Source organism: Podarcis muralis, chromosome 2 (genome assembly GCF_964188315.1).
Source record: "Podarcis muralis chromosome 2, rPodMur119.hap1.1, whole genome shotgun sequence".
NCBI lineage: Eukaryota > Metazoa > Chordata > Lepidosauria > Squamata > Lacertidae > Podarcis > Podarcis muralis.
In genome coordinates, this window is record NC_135656.1 from 76,320,212 (window position 1) to 76,332,365 (window position 12,154).

Here is a 12,154-nt window from a genome sequence, read left to right on the forward strand (position 1 = left end):
TTGATTTAGTTGCAGATACAATCAAATCAAGATTACCTATGGTATTTTATCAGTGCACATGGGCGAATATCAGCAAAACGCTGCACAGGAAAAAAATCTTGGAGCCAATGCAATGCCACTTAGTAACATCATTTGTTACTAAATTTGATTGGCTGCATGCAAGCGAAAGCAATGATGAATGAGGGTGCTGAAAATTATTTCAACTCAGCGCCTTTCCTTTGGACAAAATACGAATTAGCATGTTGGCTCCTTGCAATGCCTGGCAGTTTATTATGCCACATGTCCAGGAGGAGTAGGCACTCTTAGATACTTGAGGCATCCAGTTGTTTTGATAATTATTTTATAAATTATATGCATTCTGGGGATCTTTGGAATCTTTATGGAGTATTATTTCTCTCATCTATAGTGGTATATGAAACCATTACCCTGAAAAAGCAGTGGGACATTGCTTTCCACTTGTTAGAGTACCCCCAGAAAAAACCACTGCTTATACCACAGAAGATTAATCAAAGGTATCCAGTACCAGCATCTTTTTTTTTTCTAGAAGAAAAGCACTGAGTATAAGGAAGAGCAAATGGCTACTGTTATCCACTCCTATTTCTTCTGCATTATCTGCTGTTTGCTCCACTTTTTAGGTGAATGCGGTTTCTGTCAATTTCTAAACACGCAATAATATTTGTTGCGCAGCAGGAATTTCTGCCTTCTATGAACTGGTTAGTTGCTTGGATTAATTACAGCCTTTCCAATTTAAACAACAATTTCAGATCTTGAAGTCAACAAGGTACAGTTTTCCTTAAAGGTAAAGAGACCCCTGACTGTTAGGTCCAGTCGTGGCTGACTCTGGGGTTGCGGCGTTCATCTCGCTTTATTGGCCGAGGGAGCTGGCATACAGCTTCTGGGTCATGTGGCCAGCATGATTAAACCGCTTCTGGCAAAGCAGAGCAGCACATGGAAACGCCTTTACCTTCCCGCCAGAGTGGTACCTATTTATCTACTTGCACTTTGACGTGCTTTTGAACTGCTAGGTTGGCAGGAGCAGGGACCGAGGAATGGGAGCTCACCCCGTTGTGGGGATTCGAACCACCAACCTTCTGATCGGCAAGTCCTAGGCTCTGTGGTTTAACCCACAGTGCCACCCGCATTTTCCTTAGTTTTCCTTTGAATTAAATTTAATATCAGGTTGGGCGGAGAAAGACAAAAATAGAATAAAGCACAATTATTTTTGTGACACTGCTTTTTTTTTTTACTGAGATGAAAGGAAGTTGAGGATCAGAACACTGAGGTAGGACTAGCATAATTTTATAAGAAATAGCAGGATAGTTGCATGATAGATACAGATTGTAGCTAATGTAACACATACAGTGCTTCCCAAACCAAAGTTGAGAGGTGAGAGTGCACTGGGTGCAGAGTAAACTGGAACATGCACACAGGATCAGTCTCTGTGTTCCTCTGGCTAGATTGAAATTGTAAAGCTGTTTCTCAGTCTCCACCCTAGCAAATAGGTGTGACCTACATTTCAATACAGTGGTACCTCTGGTTACAGACGGGATCCGTTCCAGAGGCCCGGCCATATCCCGAAAAGTCCCTAACCGGAGGTGCCCTTCTGCACATGCGCGCAGATCGCTTCTGCGCATGTGCGCACGGCAAAAAACAGAAGTATACACTTCCGGGTTTGCCGCGTTTGCAACCCAAAGATTACGTATCCAGAGGGATATGTAACCTGAGGTACCAATGTATCTAGGAACACCAGCTGATCTTGATTGCCCACTAATTAGCATTAATTAGCTCTTATTACAAGGCATCAGTGACAGAAATCCCTCGGTTGTTCTTTGGGATGTCTGTGCTGTTGATTTCAAGTGGGGAAAGAATGCTTTGTTAGCAAAGTGAAACAACATTAATAGATAAAACCAGAGCATTTTAAAACACTATCATGCCACCCATGTAGTACACACATACAGGATCAGAAATAGTGCTCAGAAGCCATGAATGTGAGAAGCATAAGGGGACCTGGACCCATGCCTTTCATGAAGCCTAGGGCCTGACAGTAGTGAGTGATTGCTGCCTGCACCACAGGAGCTGACAAAGGGCACTCAAGCAGGCTGCAAATTGGGGAGTGCAGTGGTGTATGGCTGGATATGTCCACATTGCAGTGAGTTCATTGGCTCCATTTGTGGTTAGCATGTGGCAGTTGCAGTCCCTGATTGTATTTTCTGCTTCTACTTTGCTCCCACTCTGAGCACTGCTAAAATGGCACATGCATGTAATTTTTTATTCCTTTGTTCATACTATTGTATTATGGCCATTATTACGGATGGAACAAGCATTGTTTTTGTTTGTAATCTTGCTATGCCTATATCCTAAATATTTGATCCCCCTCATTATTTGGCCCCTAAACACCCAATGCACACTTGCTACATGCACTTAAATCTCATGGATGTTAAGCACACATAGTTTGTTGACTGGTACAAAAAAAAGAGCTCTTTGGTTGTTTTACAATAACATTTGAGTCGAGTCAGATTTTCCATGATTCCTATTCTGCAACATTAGTAAAAGGCAGCCTTATCTGTCCTTTCCAAGCTTGTTTCATCCTAGTGACAATGTACTGTAGACGTCCTTGGAAATATCTACAGACTTACAAGGGTGATTTTTTCTTTTGATAAGGGAAGTTCAGAACAGCTTGTTGAGCATGAAAACATCAACAGCTGACTTCTATCACATCAGACTATTGGTACATTTAGCCCTATATTGTCTGCTTTGACTGGCAGTGGCTCTCCAAAATCTCTTCATTTTAATTAGAGGTGTGTTATTGCTAGTGTGTACTGTTTGTAGGAAATTGGCGGCCCAGTATTTTTTGAATGATGCAAGAAAGAAGAGTTGTGGTGTTAGAGTTATATTAGTGACTGTTTCAGGTTAGGGTTGCAGGTTATATGACCATAATATAGTCGTACCTCCGCTTACGTATCCCTCCAGTTATGCAAACTTTGGCTTATGTAAGTGGCAAACCAGGAATTATATCTCTTGGTTTTTGCCCTGCGCACATGCACAGAAGCGCTCTCCCGCCACGCGTGTATGCGCAGAAGCAGTCTCTCCGGTTGCTAAAACCTCGGGATCTGGCCGGACCTCCAGAACGGATCCGACGTCCGCAGCTGGGGGTACCACTGTATAAGGCCAGGCTGTGAAGGCATTCAGCAATATGTAACAATGGAGCTTGGAGATTGCAAAGTGATCCTTTGAATGTTACAAACATGTTACCATTTTCATCTGTGAAAGGTTCTAAATATGTGCCTATATGGAGGCTGTCATGACTTTGGACCACTTTACTTAAGGAAACTCTTTGTTGGAGTTTGGTAAATATAGTCTGGTAAGACTGCTGGGTTACAGGATAAAGACTAGGGCCATAAAATTTCGCCAATGTGCAATTATATATTTTCAAAATCTATTTTTTTATAAAAGCAAAATCCAGTTCAACAGCATATTGATATTTGAAGCAAGCAAAAATTGGTCTGATCTTTCTTGTTTATATCAATATTGTCTAAATATTGAGAGTTCAACATTAGGATAGAGTTGCTGGACCTACTTAATTTTCTTCTTTGCATTCTAAAATGCATTATCATCTAAGTGAAGCCTGCTGCAAACTGTGACAGAGCAATTTGAGGCAAAAGAAGAAATAATGATAAGAAATCATTATTTGCTGTACTCTAATAGAGCTTTAGAGGCCTCCGTTGAGATTGGAGGTCATTTAGTTGACACTGTGGAAATACATAATGACAGACTCCTTTTGTCAAAGAACTTTCTTCTAAATTGGATACAGGAAGAAGGAGAGAAGCAGGAAACCCAATTTTGTTGATATGGACCAGGATAATGATGACAGTGATACCTCACTTCTTCATGTATTTATTCACATATTTGGAATCACAAATAGTTTGCTCTTTCTTTGGATCCCAGCCCACACATGCAGGTATCAACATGCTAACATTCCAAATCCAAACAGAAACTTAATTAGGCAAGTGAAATGTAAATTGAGGGAGGATAATTCATATTTCCACTTTTAAAATGTATTCTAGAATGTCACTACTCCAAGTCTTTGGGAGCTTCTGATTCCTTGTTTCAGATTCCCGGCCTTTTATGAAGCAATTGCGCTAATCACTGAGTAAGAGTCTGAGGGCAGTGTTTGTTTCAGTTACAGCAAACTGCTAGGCTCCTTGGCAGACTTCCTGGCCTTTTCATAAAAGAGATTTCAGGATCGAATGAAAGTTGCATATCTTGTTCCATGGGATTATAGAGCTGCATTATCAGTGGATAATGGTAGTCATGCTCTGCGCTTTCTGCATTTTATGACCTGCCTTCCAGAAACACAAGATATGCTATTTCCCAGGGGGTTGTGCCATTAAGTGAATCCCCTAGCCAATGGATAAACATTAATAAGAGGTATGTAGTCCCACGAGTAGACTATCTGCTGCTTTTTTGTTGGTTAATATTTAATTGAAGGTCAAATAAAATATTAAACAGGCAAATTATTTCGTTGGATGTGAGAAAACAGTATCATTGGCTGACATTGGCTGACAAAAATGACTCAGTGATATTTACAAGAGCTGGAACAAATATTCATACACGCTGATGGAAGTGTGAACCAAACGCACACTGTACGCATCACTATCCTGTTGAAAAACATCCTGTGAGGATTGTAGATGCATCTCTAATTCTCTGTATGAAAATTCAACATTAATAGTATTAAGGAAAAGCAACAGGTGTATTTACATAAAGCACTCATTAGCCAAATTTCAACTAATAGTTACTTCAAAGAATGTAGTGGTACATCACTTTTGCACAGACGCTTTTCTAGGGATGTGTAAATCCTATCATATAAGGATATTTTCCTATGTAAGCTGAAGGGATATGCTGTGAAGGAAGAATCTAAGGCTGCAGCTCTATTTCTGTGGTAATATGAAATATGTGACTATACCAGATGAAATATTTGTCTGGAACTGGAAAATGCAACACATCAATCAAATCGAGTGAATATTCAAAAATATTCCTGTGTTTTTAGTGTTATATGTCGAATTCTCGTGAGATATTAATCTTTTTTAGGCTCAGAGACTTTCTGTGATCCCATCCAGTCTGACATAAGTTTTCATGCTAACAGACCTGTCTACAAGTATAAATATTGAGGATCAAATTAAATATCATCCAGGGGATCTAGGATCAGGATCACTGTTGCAGTTTCATTAAAAAGGTGGGCTGCAAATTTGGTCAGAGAAGCTGCATTTGTGGAGGATATATCAAACCCTTGCCCCTCTGTGCCACTTCCCCAGTTTGCCTGTTGTACTTATAGCAGAGGTCACCAATGTTGTGTCTGTGGGCAATGGTGCACCACTGAGGTCTTCCATTCATGCCAGCAAAGCCTCTGAGCTCCTTTCTTCACTGCCCCTTGGTCATGAGGTGGTGAGGGTGGTTACCTTGAAAAGTACATATAGCTGAAGGAAGACTCTTGCTTTTTCCAAGGCTCAGGTGAAGCCTACTGGATCTGACATTCCCCCTTAACCCTTAGAAAAGTGAGGTGTGTATGTGTGCGCAAGTGTAAATGCTCCCCCCCTTTATGTCTCCTGATATGTGTATGGGTTGGTCCAGGAAAGGGGCAAAGAAGTAGCAAGAGGGGGTGGAATCCACTGTACTCATGAAAAATTCAAATGTCACCTAAAAAGGTTGGCAATCCCTGACATTTTCCCATTGTGGCAAATAGCAGCTTTGGTGGTGAGGGGTGCTTTGGAGTGGGGGACTGGCAAAAAAGAGGACAGCTCCCCATCCCATCAATAACACTTCCCCAATCAAATTAGCTGCAATGAAGTTTGGTTGGTTTTTTTTAATGCTGGAGGCTCTTTCCTACTTTATGTCCAGTTGAGTCCTTAAGTGCTTCCCCATCTGTTTTGATTACTTTTTTATGTTAGAGTGGGAAGTGAAATATATTAATTACAAAAACTATGAGATAATGCAACCAGAAGAGGAAAACACTTTTGCAATGACATCTGGGTCAGGATTAAATGAAATAATTGATAAAGTGATATATTTAATGAAGTGATAAGCAATCTGTGTTCCCACGCAGTCTGACAGACTTTCTGTTGAGCCAGTGAAACTCCCACAAACATCCATTGCTCTGGACCAGGAAAGTAATAACAACTGCAGAAATTCTCCTGTGTGTTTCACACATCCTTGGATTCCTTCTGTAAGAGGAATGCATGCATGTGGCTTCTAAAAGGTGTCATATTAGGGTTTGAAAATGTCTTTTTGCAGCTGTGCAGAACAGCAAAAAATATTTTCAAAGGTTTGAGTTTATCGAACTATGGACAGGCACTAACCCACTTAAAGAAAACAAAACCCTTTAATCTTAGCTGAATTCTCCGTGGCGAAGTATAAGAGCTAGCTTCAGCATTTTGTCCAGCGCTCATTAGTATATGTGTCTGAGAAAGAGAATTTTAAAATATGTTAAATAACTGCTTTTTCTCACAGATAATCTCTGTGTATCTGGCTATTGCACATTAAAGTCCCTTGAAGGTAGGTGTGTTTGCCTGTTTGGAGTTCTGCAAAGGAATATTCAGCTCTCACTAAGTAAGGGTATCAAATGTGCTGGTGAGTCAGATAACAGGTGGTGCTGAAGGAGAGCAACTTTCCCCATTTGTATGACACAGAGGACTTGCTGTTTAGTCTAAGCACTCAAGTGTGTGTTTTTTTATCTTCCTCATGTTTGTGTTTATCTTCGAAGCTGCAAAGCTCAATTTATTTAAATGTATTCCAGATTGGAAATGAAAATGCCCTGTTTTCAATTTCACTTTCCTTGAACTGAAAAACAGTTTCTATAATGGATGAAAGCATAAGTAATAGTTCTCAATTAATTTTTATTACTTCATAGGTGTGTGTGTGTGTGTTCTTGTCAGATGAAAGTTTGACAGAGCAGTGTGAACAAGAGCCACTACCAGAGGCTGTTGGGCTAATGGCATACTTATTAATATTCATGAGGCATCTCATTTAGCTTGTGCGCTCGGGATTTGATTAAAGTAAGGACTGCCGCTATTGCTGCTGGAGCTGGAAAGAGCCTTGTGGGTGACACAGCTAGTTCTGTGGAGCCAGCTAATACTGTAATTTTGTGAAATCTTCACAGGGCTGTTGTAAAGCCTTCTGTGCGACGGGCTTCTGTTTTTAAGCCCCATTTCATGGTTTGGTGATGGAATAAATTTCAGTGCCTCTTGCTCCATTTTCTAACCTGTGCTCTGTATTTATTTCTTAAGGTCTGAAGGAAGCGATGATCATGTAGATGCCAACAGCCTGGGTGCAGCATAATGGGAAACGGTGAATGGGGTGGAACTGGTCTGCAACCTTGAAAGCAGCCATTCTGTGGACAGAGACACATCAGTCATTCCTCGCTTTCTCAACTGTTACTACTGGCGGCATAAAGTGGATTCGTTCTACTGTTTAGGCCGGAACTTGAGTTTCCACCCTTGCAAATTTTCGAGCTGCATACAGTGCAGTGTGGAGCAATACCATCAGCAACAATGGGTGACATGACAAATAGCGATTTTTATTCAAAGAACCAAAGAAATGAGGCCAATCATGCAGGAGAATTTGGGTGCACGCTTCTGGATCTGCGCTCCCTCATGGAACTTCGAGGAACAGAAGCAGTAGTAAAAATTAAAGAGACATATGGGGACACTGAGGGCCTCTGCAGACACTTGAGAACATCGCCAACAGAAGGTAGGCAATGATATAGTTTTCTTTTCCCACTAGAGCCAGAGGTTCAGGGCCTTTTGTGTGTGCATTGCTGTAATCCTTCTTTCGCAAAGCAGGTTTCTGTCGTACATTTTATTTTACATGCTTCAGAGAGGAGCAGATTGAGACAAATATAGCCACTGTTAAAGCTTGTGTTGTGTGAGAGTCCAAAAATAGTGCTGCTCTTATAAAGTTGTTAAATATGCTAACTTGATTTTTAAAGCAGAATTATTTTTAGAGAAATGCATGAGAAAAATCCTTGAAGAATTTCATTAAATTCTCTGCTAGGTCATACATGCAATCCTGCTCAGTGTATCCATGTGAACGACATTATTTTTCATATTATTCTTGCTATTCTGCAGTATTTATACGTTCTCTTGATGTATGCCATCTCTGTTTATGTATCTGTATTTGCTTTGGATGCTTGAAACATTGACCTGTAGTCTGTGCCACAGTCTGACAGACAGTCACATAATCCCCCCCCCACCCCCCGTAATCACCTTTGGACACTTTATTCATTGTGCCCCATTTTAGTGCATTACACAAAACATCCTTTTTCTGTGTAGGGAAAGTTGCTTATATTAATGTAAAAGACAGTTTGATTAACAAATCAGGAAAGCAGAAGTACCAAGTTTTATCCCTATTTAGATTCTGATCCTAATTTTGTTTGTTTAATAGTCCATGTCTCTGTCGCTGTCATTGTATTATGTGATGTTAGGTTAGTGGAACTGTTGGCAATGGCCATTTATCCTAGCAAGAGTTGGGACTGGGAACTTGCAGCCCTAATTTTAGGTAAATTTTATTCTGCATAGGTATATGTGAGGTTACACTTTTGGGGCAGACCAAGAAACAAGGCCAGAAGTACATGAATCAAAACATTTTGCTTTATAGGCTTGCTAGCTTGTAGTTCATTCCGAAGTAATGATAAGAACAATGTGCTATTTGAAATAAACATGGGAGTCTTTATTAAAATACAAACCAGGCCACATACTTAAATACTTTTTCTTATACTTTGAAGTAACTATCATTCTCCTTATTCCCATATTAGAGGAAGTATGGGTTAGAGGAAATGTTGGTTGTACTGTAGGAAACCGTGGTCTGTTTTAAAACACCTTGCTAGACAAAACTTTTTAGCTATTAAATTGTCATGAATTAATACGCTTTCAAATGAGGTCCTTGTTTTAACTTCAGAACAATATAAATATACTAAGCATGGGGGAAAATAGACTTTCTATACAAGATACGTTTCTTTGGATATTTTGCTTAAGCTGTTGAAAATATGTAGTACTATATCATGAAATGTACAGTATCTGGCACGTAGATTTAGTGTGCATTGGGCATGGTTTTGTATGCTCTGTGAGAACAATTAAATATAGCAATATATTTGAGACATTTAAGACCAAACTCTTGGGATGTGTACAGTACAATCTATAGTTCAATTTTTCAGTTGCATAACCTTGTTGCGAACACAGTACATAGTTTAGCTTCAGAAGGATTCTATATTGCATTATTTACGGAAGAGGCAACGATGAAGAAATCTAATCCTGCTTAGCAGAACAGGCTATTCAATTCCATTTAGTTTGCAATACAAAGTAGTTCAAAAGTAATCTGTATTTAAGGTACGAGTACCAAATTCCATGTGTGCCATGAATGATGGAAAGGAGTGAAGACTGGCAATTCCACAAGGGATTCAGAATTTAGCCTCAGAGGCTGATGCCTTCTATCTTGTCAATTAGCCTATGTACTAGGAAAGAGCATATCAAAGGCTGAAGTATACATAATACTGAAATATATGTTTGGCAGGATTTCTAATAGGCTGGAATAGTGCAGCTTAGACGACAAATACTATATAGAATGAAGGTTAATAATTGTGCACTATTTTTTATAGTATTAAGGTACAGAAGTAGACACAGTGTAGCTTCACATAATGAAGAATGAAAATATGACAAGCAATAAGATTAAAAATCTGATGGCATGAAAACAGCTATATTTTTGCTTCTATAGTTCAGGAGGCATGGGCAGTAAATGTTGGTGTGACCTCCAGAACTGCAGGGGTTGAAACACGAGCAAGTAGTAGTTGCCAGCTGACTGTTGAAGCAAGAGTAAAAACAAGATCCAACAGGGAAAGGTCCTCAGCTTTAAAGCAATGTGTGAATGGGATGGGGAAAGATTCGGGTGAAAGAATCAACAGAAGTTTGGATTACATTATCTGTGATTTCTTCCTACTCTATTATTTGGAATTTTTCATTGTGTTAATCTACCGGGGGGCATGGAATCCCTCAACTGTTTATGCGATCCCTAGACTTGGCATGTGATCTGTTGACTTGGCTTGTGACATGTTTTGTGGAAACCGCTGAGATACAAAAGGTGCCCGCTATCTGTACTTTCGGGAAACAATTGAATACATTCTTGTTTCAACTAGTTTTTCCTGCTGGTTTCTGCCTTAGGTGCTCATTTTGCACTGTTTTAAAACACACCTTCAGCTTTTTTTGTATTATTTTTTTAAAAAAACCTTATTTTTAGCTGTAATGTTTGTAAATTGCCTTCAAACGAATGTAGAAGGAGATTCACAAGTAAACAAATAAATACATAATGCCCATCACTTTTATTCTCTAAACAACAAATATAAACATAATAGAATTCTCTTACTTGGTATATTTTTGTTTTAGTGATATTCTTTTACAATATGTGGCTTGATAATGCTATTAGGAAGACACAGTGGTAGCTGTTCCCACATCTAAAGGTCAGGTTTTCTTTCAAGAAAAAAATGTGCTGGTTTCAGTGGTAAAAACATTGAAGTCACAAGAAGAGACAGGAACTGTCATCCATGGGGTTGCACTCCCCTGGAACAAGACTCTCCATAGCTTAAGGGTACTCCTTGGTCCAACACTGACAATGGAGGCTTAGGTGGCCTTGGTGGCTAGTAGTGCCTATGCCCAGGTACAACCTATTTTCAACAGAGATGACTTTGCTACTGTACTCCATAGTTGGTAACTTCCAGATTGGATTGTTGCAAAGTGCTCTGCATGGGAGTTCACTAGAAGGATTCACAATCCAAAATGCAGTATGTGGCTTGATAATGCTGTTAGGAAGACCCAGTTGTAGTTGTTCCCACATCTATAGGTCAGGTTTTCTTTCAAGAAAAAAATGTGCTGGTTTCAGTGGTAAAAACATTGAAGTCAGAAGAAGAGGCTCACTGGGTGACCGTGGGTCAGCCAGTATCTCTTGTCCAGTCTATGTCCTATGATTGAAGTCAAAATAAAAAGGGAAGAACACAGGATCTCCTTGGAGCAAGCATGGGATACAAATGTAATAATTACAAACAGCCTCTTGCTCATGTCCTCTGTGTGAGATAGGAGTGGTTGGGAGACACACAAGGAGAATTGCCACCACTATGTTAAGTACCATAAATCTGGGCATTATGGCATTTAAAAGGGGAAGGAGAAGACCTGAGTTTGCTCATTTCTGATAATTAAGTAGCAATAGACAGAGCAGCCAGATAAGGGTGAGATCAGCTCCAGGTTTCTAATTCAAGATACTTTTTTTTTTACCCTGATTCCTTTACTAAACTAAGAGATATCAGAAACTGCATAAAAAGACAATAAACAAGTTACTGGATAAACAGAGACACAATTATGAATAAAGTGTCTGCAGCAGGCTAAATCTTCATGTAAGTAATATCCTGAGTGCAGTTATTAAACCTTATGGGATAAGAGCTGATGAAACAGCCTTATCTTTTATGCAGGGATCCCTCTGTGGATTAGAGGTATAGAGTAGCCTCTCTTTCTGCTTGTGGCTCTTCGCTACCCATACATCAAAGATGAGCCAGGAGAGAGAGGCAAGTGGATAGATCCTGAGTGGATACACCGGGTGGGTCCTGCCAAAAGGCCAAGCACAGTGTTTTCCCTGCTTATTCATCATGTGTATTTGTGTGTGAACTGAAATCTGACAAATCTAACAAAGGCAAAATCACTTAACTGTAACTGAGAAACACTGACACTGCACTGGCAAAGTGCTTTCAGCTTCACTAATTGATACAACTTGAAAGTAAAACATATTTTACTTGCTTAAATGATTGCCTTTGCAGTTGTGTGGATGAAGATCCCACTGAGGAAATAACAAGCTTACCCCACTGTTGTTTAAAAATTATTGTGTTAGCCTCTGTTTCTCTTTAAAGTGTACCCTAGTGAAAATGAGTTTACATCAGTGTTTTGAATGCTGCCTAGGTGAAAATGAACATATTAAAGAAGGTCATATTATTTTCCTGAACCATTTCAATTTACTGCTTCCTTGAAGCGCAAGTATTTGATGAACTAATTAGACAAGACAAGTTATGGACCATTGCTGTGTGAACTTTTCAAGTAAGTTAGCTTTGAAAAGCCTAGTTGTGATTCTT

At 39.6% G+C, this 12,154-nt stretch overlaps 1 protein-coding gene across 19 annotated transcripts in view; it reads left to right on the forward strand.

The window, feature by feature from the left end:
- ATP2B2 (ATPase plasma membrane Ca2+ transporting 2) overlaps nt 1–12,154 on the forward strand; it is a 355,474-nt gene that overhangs the window by 199,059 nt on the left and 144,261 nt on the right. For all 19 annotated transcript variants that reach the window (XR_013391957.1, XM_077924827.1, XM_077924825.1 and 16 more), the window contains one exon: nt 7,281–7,743. Coding sequence is in view for 18 of the 19 variants with exons in the window: in XM_077924827.1 (XP_077780953.1) it covers nt 7,545–7,743 (199 nt within the window). In the remaining variant the exon portion in view is untranslated. The remainder of the gene's footprint in view (nt 1–7,280; nt 7,744–12,154) is intronic.